The 15,289-nt window shown below is 38.8% G+C and overlaps 4 protein-coding genes across 4 annotated transcripts; 3 read left to right on the top strand and 1 right to left on the bottom strand.

The window, feature by feature from the left end:
• Window positions 1-100: 100 nt before the first annotated feature.
• On the top strand, window positions 101-2,972 carry LOC124634865 (folliculin). The gene is made up of 7 exons (XM_047170526.1): window positions 101-463; window positions 663-848; window positions 1,123-1,258; window positions 1,607-1,869; window positions 2,083-2,284; window positions 2,360-2,462; window positions 2,781-2,972. The coding sequence occupies exons 1-7, from the start codon at window positions 197-199 to the stop codon at window positions 2,917-2,919; spliced, it is 1,296 nt and encodes a 431-aa protein (XP_047026482.1). The 5' UTR covers window positions 101-196; the 3' UTR covers window positions 2,920-2,972.
• Window positions 2,973-3,281: 309 nt separating this feature from the next.
• Window positions 3,282-5,024, bottom strand: LOC124634867 (60S ribosomal protein L18). The gene is made up of 4 exons (XM_047170528.1): window positions 4,913-5,024; window positions 4,698-4,784; window positions 4,319-4,580; window positions 3,282-3,508 (listed from the first exon to the last, which is right to left on the bottom strand). Exons 1-4 carry the CDS (start codon window positions 4,913-4,915, stop codon window positions 3,309-3,311), a joined length of 552 nt encoding a protein of 183 aa, XP_047026484.1. The 5' UTR covers window positions 4,916-5,024; the 3' UTR covers window positions 3,282-3,308.
• A 650-nt stretch (window positions 5,025-5,674) lies between these two features.
• Window positions 5,675-9,896, top strand: LOC124634869 (kelch-like protein 10). The gene is made up of 7 exons (XM_047170529.1): window positions 5,675-6,517; window positions 6,591-6,772; window positions 7,064-7,275; window positions 8,110-8,258; window positions 8,563-8,749; window positions 8,827-8,949; window positions 9,034-9,896. Exons 1-7 carry the CDS (start codon window positions 5,675-5,677, stop codon window positions 9,222-9,224), a joined length of 1,887 nt encoding a protein of 628 aa, XP_047026485.1. The 3' UTR covers window positions 9,225-9,896.
• Window positions 9,897-10,150: 254 nt separating this feature from the next.
• On the top strand, window positions 10,151-15,271 carry LOC124634866 (15-hydroxyprostaglandin dehydrogenase [NAD(+)]-like). The gene is made up of 6 exons (XM_047170527.1): window positions 10,151-10,534; window positions 11,972-12,095; window positions 12,553-12,659; window positions 12,991-13,164; window positions 13,547-13,701; window positions 14,259-15,271. Exons 1-6 carry the CDS (start codon window positions 10,442-10,444, stop codon window positions 14,362-14,364), a joined length of 759 nt encoding a protein of 252 aa, XP_047026483.1. The 5' UTR covers window positions 10,151-10,441; the 3' UTR covers window positions 14,365-15,271.
• The last annotated feature ends 18 nt before the right edge of the window (window positions 15,272-15,289 follow it).

Raw genomic sequence — 15,289 nt, 5'->3', positions numbered from 1 at the left:
TTAACCAGCAACACTCATGAATGTGTAAATACCGATGGTAAATACTTCGGCAACAACTGCATAGGATTGTCAGTATTGTCAACGTCATTATGTGCGAACATTTCTGAATGTCAATGTCAATAAAACAGCTGATGTCCTACTTTGGTAATTTATTTATTACATTACAAATACAAATGCGTATTTAGATCGCAATGAAATGAATGCAATAGTGGGATTGTGCCATTTTTGTGAGGCTCATGGCCCACGGCCGCTATTCTGCACCTTTACAACAGACAATGAGAAGAATACGACAGAATCTTCAAGAGCAAGTGTTCAGTGCAGTGGGTGTACTTCCCTGGGCCCAGAAACTTTGTTTGTGTCACGAGATGATGATGGAACCATATACTGCAGCAGGGAATCCGTGCCAAATGCTGACGTCACTTCGTTTTTGAGACAGGCTGCTATTAGGAGCATAACATGTGAAGTAAGAGCTAAGTTACTTTTTTTCGATAATAAGTTGCATATCACTAGAGTATTTAGAAATTAGATATATAAAATAACATATTATCACTGCGCTGCTGGGCACTCATGACAAGCTAACTTTTGATGCCTCATATTAAAAGAGCTTTGCCTAATGTTATCCACCATCCATAAACCAATTCAAATAAATACTTCTATGACAGGTAAATTGGAAGAAGGAAGGTGGCGTTGTATACTTCAATGACACACACGGGCATGTGCTGAGCCTCACGTTTCAGCTGAAAGACACCTGGGCTAGAGGCCTGAAGAGGTGGTTCTCAATAGTGGTGCTCATGAAGGATAAAATGCTGCTGTTGAATATAACACCACTATTGTCTGAACATATGCAGGTGGGAACTTATAACCTTTATTTTTGGAACATTTTGTGTCTGACTAGATTTTCATGTGTTTGTTTGTGTAATGGTATTGCCATTTAAATAGGTAGCATGCAGCGATGTGAAACTTTTTACATACATTTTTAAGACAGATCTTGTTTTTAGAAACAATGTGCAAGTATTTTAATAAGAAATGCCTAAATTGTTTTTCTGATTGCTTGATTACTAATCATGAAAACAATTTTCATCAATCTTGATTGTATTTCTGGAATGAATATTTCCTTTTCAGAAAATATCAAAGGAACTGCAAGATTTAGCTGAAGCTGTATTTGATGCTGAGCAAAAAGTTTGCTCTCAAAGGGCTCTCAGACTGAAGACAGGCAGAAATGACTTTGTTCAGTCTAGATCAGTAATGCACTTGACTGGTGAGATTCTATTAAACTTCTGTTTTCATTACAAGACACTAATTTTGTTGAGTGAGAGCTACAGGATTATTTGAAAGTATTACTGAGTCCCTTGGTATACAAAGGGCTCCAGAGAGAACAAGATGGGGTTTAGTCATCATAAGCATAGATTACCTCAATAGCTGACTGTACCCACAGCTGGATGGCTCATATGATTACATCCCATCTCAAAAAAATCATCGATCATTACTAAACACTGCCAAAAAAATTGTTGATTACCTACCAGTTGAAATAAAATTTTATTTTATTTTAAAGCAAGCTTACAGACTAATTACACCAATTATTTAAAACCCTTTTATTAATTTCCAGGAGATGAAAATGTATTCAAAAGACTGCATTCTCACTTCACATGGATGCTAAAAGCTGGTGCTCACACCTACTCAGAAACATTATACACCAGTCAGGACCTACTCAAGAAGTTACAACCTCATGCTGTGAAGAAATCTATATTTGAGCCCGGAACTTGTTCAGTGGCCGGTGACAAAGAATGTGTGGCTCTTAGGCTGCTTGAGAAGCTGGTTTCTAAAGCAGTGTTTAGGATATTGGTGTACTGTACTTTGACTGGAGTTTATGTAAGTGCTGTTTCTTATATTTGTTGATAAATTAAATAATTATATAAAAAGTCGAAAGTCTTTTCCAAAGTAGGTAATATTTTTTTTTTTGGAAAAGGCTTTTTAGACTGATATTATGGAGAGCCCTTATGTTATTTTTACATAAGCTTAAAAACATTGTTATAGAAATTAACTTTTGCTTTGCAATGAACTAATGATTAATTAATTTTTCAGATTGTTATAAAATCAAGTAATGTTGAAGCAACAACCATTATAAACGGCCTATCAAGATTACTACCAATGAAAGTTCCTAACAACCCTAGAATAAGACAGACTACTAGCGAAGAATCATTACCACCAGCTGCTGTATGCTTATTGGAAGAAACTGAAAATAATAATTTTAGCTATAAGTGGGCAGGCTCACTGCCTACTAAATGTAAGTTAATATAATGCTTTGTTCCATGTTAAGGCAAAGACATATTTATGTATTTATCAATGCTTTTTGTTCTAGGTCCTACACTAATGACTAGAATAGAAACATCAATGAACAATGAAAAGTTCAATGATGATGTTCTACATCAGCACATCAAATCTCTACAATTAGAATGGCTAGGGTAAGCAAACACTTAAGAGATAATCATATGCTTTAACTCATATATGTATACTACACTCTAATCGGAGAAACTACTAAACCCCCCATCCTTCGAGCCTTTTTCCTAACAATGTTGGGGTCGGCTTCCAGAAACTAGTAGACCAATATGAAAAACTAATTCATTGTTTAGTTAGCACCTTTGTCAAGAAAGTGTCCATATTTAAATAAGGAAGGATTCGCGTAGTTCCTACAAGATGCGAGTGAAACCGGTGGCGGCACTTAGTGAATGTTTTATGGAAGACTGCCAGAAATCTCTGTAATAACTCTTTTATTATTCCAGGGTAGTAAAAGCTGTGAAAGCAGCAATAGATTCTTCAGGATCCAGATCTGATGCAGTAGCCAAGCTAAAGCTAGTGTTTGGAGTAGGCCAGCATGATGAACCACTTGTGAACTACTGGATGAGCGTGTTTTGTAGCTGAATAAGATGTTAACTGATATTATGTGGTAGCAATAAAAATCTGTGATATTTGAAGTTGTCTTTGATTATAAGTTGTTTAAATATTCAGTTATGGAATTATTAAATAATATTCTGCAATTTTATTGATTGCAAATGTTGGCTTGAATGCTATGCTCAAATGAATGAGAGTTCACTCTTGCATGAGAGTATTTGTATGCTGACTGGTATATTGAGAGAGAGTGGTATGCTGTGCTGTACATAAGAGTGATTGTGTATTTACAATAAAGATAGTGTTTAACTGTGGTTCTAAAGAATAAAAGTTATGTAAATTCTAAGATACTGGTCATGTGTGGTTCACTATAAGCTAGAAATAACACAACTGAATTAGATTGTAGTCCTTATATTTAAAGATTACACGTTCGAACGACGGCTAGGCCGCGCGCGTTCGTGTCCCTTAGTGCGCACGTAGGGCTTCGTGTGCGAGCGCGGAGCTCCCGGCGCGGGGCCGAAGTGACGGACAGCCTCGCGGGCGTTGCGGCGACCCTGCAGCAGAACGGTCTTGGCGCCAGTGGGGGCGCGCAGAGCCAGCTGGTCAAAAGTCAGGATCTCTCCTGGAAGTGACAATATTGATGTGAATTTCTTGTTAAGTTACACAAACAACAACTAACAAATAGTTTACATGAAAATATGGGAATTAACTCAGAATATAAGTCCTTGGAAAGCAGGCCACATAAGTTCATTGTTCTTTTATACCTAACACTTCAATACATTAATAACATTGTCACTCTTTTGTGCACAGAGGGACATGCCTGTACTTTTATGTTGAAAAAAATGTTGTATCCTTCTTCCAAAGATACATATAAAGAGCACTGCAGTCCAAAACTGGATCCATTTATCAGTTAACAGGTACATAAACAATAAATTTATGAGAGCTGTTTCCCGAGGTTTCAACCATGTCTTTTAGAGATTACTTATTGTATCAGAATAAAATACAGACACATTTATGGAGCTTAAAAAGAAAGAAGGTTGAAGAATCTATGAATTCCCTCTAAATATAACTTACTTGAACTCTTTATAATATTAGCAAGGATTTGAAGAGAAAGCACAGGTTCAGTTACACAAAAATAAGAATTTCATATAACCATTGTGTGAAGAATTATTAGCAACAGGTCGTATTCAAAAGAACTCGAGAAGAAGTATGTTTCTAAGCACTGAACAAAAATCAACAGTTGAAAAGTATAGCATTGCAGTCCTACTGTATCAATCACAGAATTAGCATGTGAACCAGGTACTAGACCACCTAAAATTGTAGGTTATACTGTTTAGAACGTTAATAACAGTTCTTTTCATTGATAAATCTTTGTTTTGCCACTTGCATGCTTCCTAACCTCATTCAAAAAATATAAACAACACGTCCGTACCTCCAGCGGCCAAGATGCGGGCGCGAGCCTTCTCTGTGACGTGCAGAGCGGCGACTGTTAGCTTGGGCACCTTGTACAGCCTCACATCGTTGGTGATGCTGCCCACCACGACGGCAATCATGCCCTCGCGAGTAGGCTTCTTCATGTGACGAGCCAACCGCGACAGCGATAGCGGAGGGCGGTTGATGCGGCTCATGAACAGCCTACGCAGGATAATCTGGTTGAACTTGGCATTTGTACGGCGAGCCAAGTACCTGTATAGCTGGAAACAACAACAAGTTTAGGTTAGGATTTGATGTTGATGAAAATAACTGATAGGTCACCGATTAAGGCATCAATTAGAAGTTTTTTATTGATTAGATATCGTTGTTATACTTACTTTCACAAGCAATCTCAGGTACACATCCTGAGATTTGACTTCGGTGCGCCTAACTTTCCTGTCGTGTTTGTGGTTGATGTCGATACCCTGAAATATGCAAAGGAACACATATTGATAACACTGCTTTATGTAAAAACCACCATGAACTAACACAACACTTTGTTTTCATCACGATTTTCAAAGATTTAATTTATTTTCACGGTAACAAAACTCACCATCTTGACAACCGGAAGAAAAAGAGACTATAGACAATAAATATTGTTGACAGCTGGGAAGAATACTGCCAGAATAAAAAATAATTGGAATGAAATAACTTTTTTTGGTCTAGTAACATATATAGGACCATAGACTAACTCGCGTCGACAACGGACAAAATAGTCGGATATTAATGATTAGAGATAAAATAATAATTGCTTTGAATAAATGGCATGATCAAAACGATTGTAATTATTTCTTGCAAGTGGTCAGTGAGGATAAGTACTTGCACTTTCTTTAAATGTCCGTTTAGCCGGGCCGACGCTGATTGCGATGTACTCCTTGCATGGACTGATTAAAAAGAGAAAGGCTCATCAAAGGCCCCTGTTAATCATTCATGAAGTTAATATTACAGAGTTATAACCTAGCTACATTAGCTCTTCTTTAGTGAAAACGGGAGAATCTAAGAGTCAATTAAAGTGATTCTTCTGGTCAATGCTCAAATAGTCTTGGTAAGTTGTTTTGGTGTTGATCAGTGCCTAGCTAGCACAGAACACATATATATCCTGACGGGTAGACGGCTAGCTAGGTGGTATACACAAAACCTCAATAGAAATCTCCGCTAGAGCTACAAAATTATGTCAGGCAGCAATCGAATTTCATAGAAGGAGCTTGAATTTGAATTGATATGCCATAGGGAATTATAACAAATGAATCTCAACTGTCGCCAAGTCTGTCATCGCGACAGATAACAAGTTTCGACCGCCGTTTTTTCGAAAGGAATGGAATTTAATTCGAAACATCGAAAATTATCAAAAAATAAAAATTCTGTTCGTACTCCTTCATCCTCGAAACCCAGATTAACCAAAAAGAAGATTGTTACGCGAAAACGGAAATGCGTGTGCCTCCCTGAAAATTATTCAGTTGTTGAGTTTCCTACAATATGGAATGAGCTGAGACAGAACGGCCAGCTGTGCGATGGCACTATCGTCTGCAGGGATATGAAAACGATCCGAGTGCACCGGGCGATACTTTCAGCCGTTAGTCCGTATTTCAAAGCCATATTTATTAATTCGTTGAAGAAAGGAGAGCCAGAGGAAACGGAGATTTTCGTCGATGTCCCCAGCTACTACATGACCTTGATTCTCGATTATGCTTACACAGGGACATGCACAGTAACTGCAGAAAACGTTGAATATCTTTTACCATATGCGGATCAATTTGATGTTGTTGGTGTGATTCAGCTATGCTGTCAGTTCCTTTTGCACGAGCTGAGGCCGCATAACTGTCTTGGAATATTCAAATTCGCAAGATATTATTTCTGTAGTGAGCTAGAAAAAAAAGGAAAGTTGTATATAAGACAGAATTTTAGCAGAATACTTAAGGAATGTATTGAATTTAAATCGCTTTCATATGATGAATTAGAAGATATTCTGAGAGATGATGAACTGAACGTTCGAAACGAAGAAATAGTATTCCAAGCAGTTAAAACATGGGTGGAACATGACATAGAAAACAGAAGGAAATGTATTCCACCGTTACTTTTGTGCGTACGGTTCGGTCACATCAGCTATAAATATTTCAAATCGAAAATATTGCAATGGCAACCGGTTGCCGAGGACGAGGTAAGAAAACGTGTCTTGTAGTAAACAAGTCACTAAATTCAAAATGCACTCAGATTATTTTTTTATTACGCAGAAATGTCAAGAAGCTTTGTATCCAGCCGTGGTATTCCTCACATTGTTGGATTCGAGGCCGGGTACAGAAGCAGATCTCAACGATCCATTAGCAAGGCCTCGAATACCTTTTGAGATACTTTTTGCAGTTGGTGGCTGGAGCGCTGGCAGCCCCACCAGTTTCGTTGAAACTTATGATACAAGGTACATACAATATTGATTCCTACTTGTTGCCGGCGGGAGATTTCATATAACTTTATACGTTATCGATAAAGTTACAGCTCTAGAGTCACCTTCGAAGTGTTTGGCGCGAAATTCAAATCATCATCCGAAGTTTGAAATACTAGATTAACATTCCTACCGTCTTCCGCCTACGGTCTCCTCATCCCAAGGGAACTACATCCTGAAATGGATAAAAAGCTGCCTATATTAATAAGTCATATAAATGCTTATTATTGTTTGAAATCGAAACCAGCATAATTTTCTTCCAAACAGGGCGGACCGATGGTTCCTTTCGATCCACATGGATCTAACGCCACGCGCGTACCACGGTCTCTGCACGTTGAACAACTTGATCTACATGATCGGCGGCTTCGACGGCAGCGACCATTTCAACACAGTCCGGTGTTACGACCCGGTGGCAAACACTTGGCATGAACGGGCTTGTATGTACCAGGCGAGGTGCTACGTCAGCGTTGTTGCTCACGGTCAGTTAGATAACTTCTGTTTATTATCTGGGGCCCGATTCTCCTAATTTTACTGAAGCAACATACGATTCACGTTCGACTGCGATCCAATCCCGACTCAATTACGATTGACACGTATGTGGCATTCCGCTATTTATTCTTTGAAATAAACGTTTTTATCCTTTTCTGTCGTTCAATAATGAATCATTTTGTCTGCAAATGATTAACTATTGCAATATGATTGTAGAGCAAACTACCGTATAGACCAAAATCACCAAAATAGCAGACCAATCGCAAACCAATCGAATGTCGTTGGAATACGATTGGTCTTAAATTAGTAGCAGAATGCCCGATATGGTTAAAACTACTATTGCGATCATATTGCGATTCGATTCCTATTCGATTTTGACATTATTATAGTTCGGCCATTCAGAGAATGCGTTCCTGACACGTCGCGATTGAACTGACGACGTAACTTTGCAATGGCGTTGCAGTTACGATAAAAATATTTTTGCTGGTTGTTTACCGTTTTAACAATTGAGGAGCATTAAAACAACATTATTATATCAATAATCAATGAATGTAGTTACGTCGTCAGTTCAATCGCGACGTGTCAGGAACGCATTCTCTGAATGGCCGAACTATAACTTAGGAGAATCGGGCCCCTGAGCTGTGCTTGAACTTAGTAATTTAAACATACCTTTGAAGAATAGCAAAATTTTCAAATTGCATAGAACTTAGTCTAATATGCGCTATCGATCCGCGCGGAATCAGGAATTTTCTCGTGAAAAATTCCAGAATTCCACTAAGCTACTGTAGCAAAGTCCTAAACTTATCGCCTTTCTACATATATAGACGGTCTAATCTACGCGTTGGGTGGTTACAACGGTCGCACGCGCATGTCATCGGTGGAGCGCTACTATCCCGACAAGAATCAGTGGGAGATGACCACGCCGATGAACAAACAGCGCTCAGATGCCAGCGCCGCGTCGCTTGGTGGAAAGGTAATGAGAAGTTTATCCTCTCAGACAACTCCCAACTTTGCAGAAAGCGTCTTTAGTATCTTATCTCCTTTTAAAATAAACAGTGTTCTCCGTCGAGATAAAAATTAGTATCGTAAGAAAGAATTGAATCGCGGCAAGGCCGTCTTTCATATATGACCTTCTTCCCGGGCTTGGCAACTCAATTCGAAGTCAATAGAAAATAATTTGGTGCAAAAGTAGCGTTGAGTTCGACATATAGGTCTCTTTCATTTTAATGAGGATTTAAATTCCGGTGCTTTCAAACTATTGTCGATCTTTATCACAGATATACATCGTGGGCGGTTTCAACGGCCAAGAAGTCCTCAGTTCTGCCGAGGTGTTTGACCCTGACACAAAACAGTGGAGCTTCATCAGATCCATGCTCAGTCCGCGCTCCGGAGTTAGCCTCATTGCTTACAGAGACTGCCTCTACGCGCTTGGCGGGTTCAATGGATATAGTCGGTTAAATACCGGTAATTTGCATCCTATTTCATCAATATCCTCAAGAATCGCAATGTATTTTATTGGGGTTCTTGTGTATTTTCCAAAGGCGAGAGATTCAACCCACAGCGCGGAGGAGACTGGCAAGAGGTGACAGAAATGTTTAGCGCAAGAAGCAATTTTGCCACGGTGTTACTTGATGACATGATTTTCGTTATCGGAGGATTTAATGGTAACCATTTCTTTTCGGCCTTAAAAAGTTTTTTTTTTTACTAGAATTCTGTTTAGGTTTTGGTTAATTTCAACTGTTTGGCAGGGTCAACTACAATTCCACACGTGGAGTGCTACGACGGCGACACGATGGAATGGTACGACGCTGCGCCCATGAACCTGAACCGGTCAGCGCTCAGTGCCTGTGTTCTAGCCGGCCTGCCCAACGCGCGCTCCTTCTCCTACCTCGCCAAGGCCGTGCCCGCCGCCGGCGCAGACCAGGCCCACCACTCCTGACCAAAGCCCACCAGAACCAACCACACAAATACACCCTACACAAGATGCAGCTGTTCCCCATCAATCCTTCGCTTGGCAAAATCAACTAAAACACCAACGAACATCAAGATATTTTCTGATACATTTTCAAGTACCAACAAGGCCGATTTTTGCACTAACGGCGGCCATTGCGTGCTTTTGTGATTGATACGTATTATCTCTGTGATATTTTCATTGTACATAGAGTTTTGTGATTCTATTTTATGTATCGTAAATCATGGTGGTATGCCCTTATTTTATTGTACAGATCATGTCCGAAAGTATTTTGTATTTTATTGTTTTATGTAAGTACGTGGGCGTGTGCCTAACGTGATTGAAGGGAATGCGAGTCCCTAAAATAATATTGGTATTTTAGATATTGTTTTAAAGCGAGGGATTTGTTGTAAATTTTCAAGTTTTTTATAGTGTAGTTTGTGAAAATTTTATTTTCGTATATTTGTGTACAGTTCGCGTCCGTGGGAAATCAGAGTGGTCGCGTTTTGGATGTGTGTACGATATTGCGGTGGGCGCAACCTTCGCGATATTGTTGTATCTGTGATATTTTTCACTTAGTACTTGAGAAAATTCAAAAAAATGTAAAATTGTTAATTTTTTTAATTTACTGAAAAATTTACTGTACCAGACTGAAAGATAGAGAAATTGACAAATAAAGAAAAAACTACGACTATTTCCTGTTTTATTTTTATTTGCCTACTTCATCAAATTAGGAAGTTATTCAATCCCATCCGTAAAAACCCTTTTTATCAGTAACACAAGATTCCGCGTAGGTCCGGGAGGGCAATATGAAATTTTCGAATCCTACGCATAAGCATTAACTAGGTACCCGACAAGAAAAAAAAATTTGATCCCCCATATCCATTTTACTATAGCTATAGATACGCTACTTGCACATCACAATCGGCTCAGCTGTGTCCTCACATGTGACATTACCGCCGCCCACAAGTCGTGTACAGAGTAGCCATACCTACATCCGTATAACAAGCCTGAATCAACGGCCAGGCGAGAGTGGAGTGCAATCGTGCGTATATTTACTACCGAAGGGGGAATTGGGGAGAAACCGGGAGAGCACCCCCTCCCCTGCCGCGCGGGGTTCCCGGCGCGATCGAACCACAACCAAGGCGGTAGTGAACACGGTCGCTTCGGGGCGCGGCGCAGTATCAACCAGAAAATATTCAGACATGGAGCTCAAGGGGAAAGTAGCCCTCATCACCGGCGCCGCGGCCGGTATCGGCCTAGCTTACAGCCAGGAACTGCTCAAACAGGGAGCCAAGGTAAGTCGCTCCGAGAAACGATGACCTAAGACTTCCTTTGCGCATGGCGTACTTCCTAAAGTAATTTTAAGTTCAAGGTAAATAACTGTTGAATGAAGTGTACTGGATATTCGCCAATATTGTCCGAGTGTCGTATTCTCGTGTGTAAGTGTGGAGAACGTGGATAATAATTGATAGCAAGGCGGATCACTCGAGTGCCGGCACTCATTTGTATTGATTTTTGCCGGCGCCCGGTCATTGGCGTGATTGTTTTCCTTTTAAGTTTCTTTGTGTCTGACGCATACCTACTGATATTTATTTACTTATTCATCCGTGCTAATTAACGACACTCGACTCCCTATTGTTTATCATTAACTTGATAGGAAGCTAATAAATAGGAAGGCATACAAACATGTTTTTATTTATATAGATTGACACGCCTCTGGATATAGTGACTATTGGATGCGTTTCCTTTTTTTTCCTCAAGAGATTTATCGATATGAGTTTTCATCTATATGTACTTGAGATTTTAATTGAACAACATTCATTCAAATTCAATTCTACTTATAGAATTAACGCAGTTAGGTACTCGTTTGAATAATAAAACATGAAAACATAATAAAGGATCATCGTGAGACTCAAGTAAATATGTAGGTACAGCTCTAATTATGACTGACTATAACTTAAGGGTTTATTTTATAGAACTCTAAACGATCACTCCGCGGTGGATAAAAAGTAGCCTAGCCTTCCTTACTAAATGGGCTAATACTTACCTAAATATTTTGCAAAACGATTAATAAGCATACACGCGCTAATCTCAAAAACTGTTAAAAAAACATATAAAACTTTTCAGCTTTAACAGGTATACCTAGATATTTATTAGATCGCAGACTAAAACCAAGTTCATCGCACTACCGAGTTTTTTGATGCATCAGTCTTTTTTAAAACCGCCCAGAAAGTTGCGGTTGCGGGTTTGACTCCCGACACAATAAAGTTTTAACAACACCGGTTCTCATCTTTGGGGATTTGGTGCATCCATAAAGTTTACAGGCTTTGGGTGCATTGTATTATGGAATGGGCATGTGATGCGGAGGAATGAAAGTCATGTTGTGAGGAAGGCAAAGACTTTATGGAGGAAGGTGATAGGTATGTGGACGGATATATGTATAGTGGAAGAGGACGACCAAAGAAACGACGGATGGCTTGTGTGAAAGGCGATTTCTTACCATAGAAAGAGTATTAGGTACTTGAGAGATGACGGCAGATAGAAGATTATGGAAGGAGAAAACATGCTGCCCCGACCCCAATTAAAATTCGGATAACATAACAACAATAACAACACATTTGAGGACACGAATGGATCCCCTAGCCCCTAACATTTTCGCAGAAAAACTTTTACTCGTTTTTATGCGAATCGTATTTTTTCGATAAGTATTGCATTTCCCCCGCACTTCGCAGGTTTCGATATGCGATATCGATTCTGAAATTGGCGAGCAAGTGGTGGACGATTTGGGCAACAAGTATGGCCGCAAGAATGTGCTGTTTTGCCGCTGTGACGTCACTGACTATCCCCAGTATGAGGGTAAGTCCTTGCAGTCGCGTGCATTTGAAATATGAACCCTTTACTTTGATGATGTTTATCTACTTGGGTATACCATATGGGGAATTAAGTAGGAACGGGAAAGACCTAAGTTTATCGAATAATTAGTTAATAACATCGAGTCTGCTGTAGTCCCTCAAAAATAAATCTAGAGTGCGGAAGTGTCACCGCCTATAGTATTATTGGTTCAATTCCCGGACGGAGCAAATACTTGATAGGTTTAAATTAATGTTAATGAAAATACGACGAGACGATATGGTTGAGATTTTTGATACGAGACCATCGTACATAATTTGTTTATATGTCACGATCGTATTTACGATCTTCCTAAAATAAGTAGGTATTTTTTTAATCTCAGGCTCTCTGCCGTTAATCTAATCTTCTACGAATTATATGTAGATTTGTAGCCCTAATAAAACTATTTCTACCTACATTACAGAGGCATTCGAGATGACCATGGAAGTGTTCAACCGGCTGGACATAGTGATCAACAACGCGGGTGTAATGAACGACAGATTCTGGGAACTCGAAGTCGACGTCAATTTAGTAAGTTTGTTCTTATTATAGACTAATATTTATGTCTTTACTACGATATGTTTGTAGTGTAGGAACGGAAGTCGCTTCCGGTGCTTTCTACTACAAATACCCACATAATATTAATATTGTCGGGGGTTTAATCAATATTTAGACCAGTTTAATGTTTCAAAATTTTAAAGATGGTCACTCATTATGTCGCAGTTAATAGGAGTTTAACCATCTTTAGTTAAGACATAATTACATATTGTGATTTTATAATAATGTCACCAGATTTTCATCTGAATACAAATCCCTCCGTAACAAATAATACCTATCTTTGTATATAACGTTTTTCGCACAGAATGGCGTGATACGCGGTACTCTACTGGCGTATCGGTTCATGAGCAAGGACCGCGGCGGACAAGGGGGCACCATCGTGAACACCGCATCAACTGCGTTCACCAGGCCTCAAGTCTCTACGCCCATCTACACAGCCACTAATTACGCTATCGTGGGACTCACTAGGGCTTATGGGGTAAATAGCTTTTCTACAGACTTCTAACAAAGGAGATTCTTAATTCGACCGCTATTTGCTTCTCCGACCATTGCAGGGTTACTGACCCTTTAGTAGACTGTTTTGTCAAAATTGCGGATTGGCCCATTCCGTTTGTAATTTTATTTGAATGGGGCAATTAAGACCACATCTAAGAAAGTCGTGGATTTACTTATTGATACCGATAACTCATTCTACACCATACTTTAATGTCTTCCAAATTTCTAAATTTATAACACCCTCGGGCTTTCTATCTTGACGAAAATAACTCATTAAAGGTGAAATTAGTAGCCACACACATGAAGGGTTTTCCTAAAATAACATCTTTTATAACGACAATTTTACCTAACCTTTTACCCTTTAGGATCAATACCACGTGAACTTAACCGGGGTTCGGAGTATGGTGATTTGCCCGGGCCTGACTGACACAGGGCTTGTCAAGGAGATTCGCAAGCAACTGATGTCGTCAGAATATGAGGCGGCGTGGCAGAGGGATAATGCTACCTGCAAAATGCAAAGGTAAGACAGAAATACCGGAAAATTATTTTTATCATGTACCTAAGAATTATTATATTATTAGCACTTACAGTTAGAAAAGAAATACGACTTGGTAATAGATATTCTAACTCAGTTCTAGTGTCTGATTTTAAGGGAAATATTGAAATTTGAATTTTAAACGTAACGGATAACATTTCCCTCAGCTATGCAGACAGTATAGTACCGAGAGTTTATAAAATATACCTTAGTATATAACCGCGAGCAGATATACCCTAGTCTAGACTGTAGCTAAACGCAAGTTCATTTTATGTAACGTTCAGGACCGCGGTAATTGCATTAACGGCTGCAGACTTATTAACTACCGTGGACTGCGCGCCAACTCAAACATTTCATTTCCTTAATCATCTACCTTTTTCTACCAACTTAATGTTTTCGTTTTTTCTAATTACAAAGTTAAAGCTAAATACTTTTAAATCTTTGTATATGTGGCATATTTTCTAATTTGACATGTTTTCTTGGCGGCCATTATGCTTAGTAATTTTGGCGCGTAAAAATAAACCAAAACTTCTGTTTTCTAGCTCAGAGCACGTGGGCCGCTCGCTAGTGGAGATTTTGGCTAAAGGTCAAAGCGGTTCCGTCTGGATTGTGGACAACGGCACACCGGCACGAGAATGGCGCGGTTAAGCAACTACCGACGCCATTTATTTCACCTCATTATGCGTAACACACGCAAATTCCATTGTGAGACGATTTACGTAGATCGTGGATTGATCGTTGGTTAATATAGGCGGTTTTATGAACGCGGAAGAAAGTCTGGGCACGATACCCACTTAGTTTTGAAAGGTACTTTACCAATTTTTACACTTCCCATTTTTTTATCACAATGGAATCCTCGATATTATTTAATACTAAAGACACATTCAATAATATGGAAGTGAAATAACAGAATTTTATTGTGAATGTGCCTAGTATTTCTTTGTAAAATTAACTTTTAAATTGAGGCGTACTTATAATGTAAGCTCAAAGATACGATAGTCTAGCAATACGCTTGGGATATACTTAAGAATCAATTCGATAAAGTTGATAACTTTTCATGTATATGGTCGATACATAACACGTAAGGAATGGTCGTGGTTGTGTAAATATTTCGTTCTCCTAGTCGTAAAGCCTACTCGCGTAAGGCATTATATTTTTTAAGATAACTTTTTAAACAAAAATATTATGTAATATAATGTCGTACGTCGTGACATGTATCATGTAGGTACTTTCAATGTAATGAAAACTTATATTGTATACAAACAAGTATGTATTTTAATAAGCGCATACTTTGTATTTACCTGCTTTTAAATATTATATCGAGTAAGAAGACTTTGTTTATGTAAGGACAGCTCTGTTATTTGGTTACCACTTTCTAAATAGTGGTGTACGTGTGTGTTATTTATGCAGGCGTCTGTACTTGTTGTCCTCCAAAGATTATGATAATTATGAATGATTGATTTTTGTAACGTTTTGTATGACATATTTGTTGATTTATTAGGCGACATTTGCCAATGCTTAAATTTATTTGCAATAAAATTGGAAATTTCGATAATATGGTGTTTTAAATAAA

Source organism: Helicoverpa zea, chromosome 12, assembly GCF_022581195.2.
Source record: "Helicoverpa zea isolate HzStark_Cry1AcR chromosome 12, ilHelZeax1.1, whole genome shotgun sequence".
NCBI lineage: Eukaryota > Metazoa > Arthropoda > Insecta > Lepidoptera > Noctuidae > Helicoverpa > Helicoverpa zea.
Note: the sequence above shows the minus strand (reverse complement) of the source record. Positions and strands in the feature narration are given on the sequence as shown.

Bases quoted from the DNA above. Each gene is read 5' to 3' on its own strand.
- LOC124634867 (XM_047170528.1), bottom strand. The intron at 4,581-4,697 runs GTAAGTATAACA...TGTTGTTTCCAG, and splicing joins ACCTGAGATTGCTTGTGAAA to CTATACAGGTACTTGGCTCG. The intron at 3,509-4,318 runs GTACGGACGTGT...TGTCACTTCCAG, and splicing joins CCGCATCTTGGCCGCTGGAG to GAGAGATCCTGACTTTTGAC.
- LOC124634869 (XM_047170529.1), top strand. From the start codon at position 5,675: ATGGAATTTAATTCGAAACATCGAAAATTATCAAAAAATAAAAATTCT. The intron at 8,259-8,562 runs GTAATGAGAAGT...TCTTTATCACAG, and splicing joins CCGCGTCGCTTGGTGGAAAG to ATATACATCGTGGGCGGTTT. The intron at 8,950-9,033 runs GTAACCATTTCT...ACTGTTTGGCAG, and splicing joins CGTTATCGGAGGATTTAATG to GGTCAACTACAATTCCACAC.
- LOC124634866 (XM_047170527.1), top strand. From the start codon at position 10,442: ATGGAGCTCAAGGGGAAAGTAGCCCTCATCACCGGCGCCGCGGCCGGT. The intron at 10,535-11,971 runs GTAAGTCGCTCC...CGCACTTCGCAG, and splicing joins TGCTCAAACAGGGAGCCAAG to GTTTCGATATGCGATATCGA. The intron at 12,096-12,552 runs GTAAGTCCTTGC...CCTACATTACAG, and splicing joins TGACTATCCCCAGTATGAGG to AGGCATTCGAGATGACCATG.
- LOC124634865 (XM_047170526.1), top strand. From the start codon at position 197: ATGAATGCAATAGTGGGATTGTGCCATTTTTGTGAGGCTCATGGCCCA. The intron at 1,870-2,082 runs GTAAGTGCTGTT...TTAATTTTTCAG, and splicing joins GTACTTTGACTGGAGTTTAT to ATTGTTATAAAATCAAGTAA. The intron at 2,285-2,359 runs GTAAGTTAATAT...TTTTTGTTCTAG, and splicing joins AGGCTCACTGCCTACTAAAT to GTCCTACACTAATGACTAGA.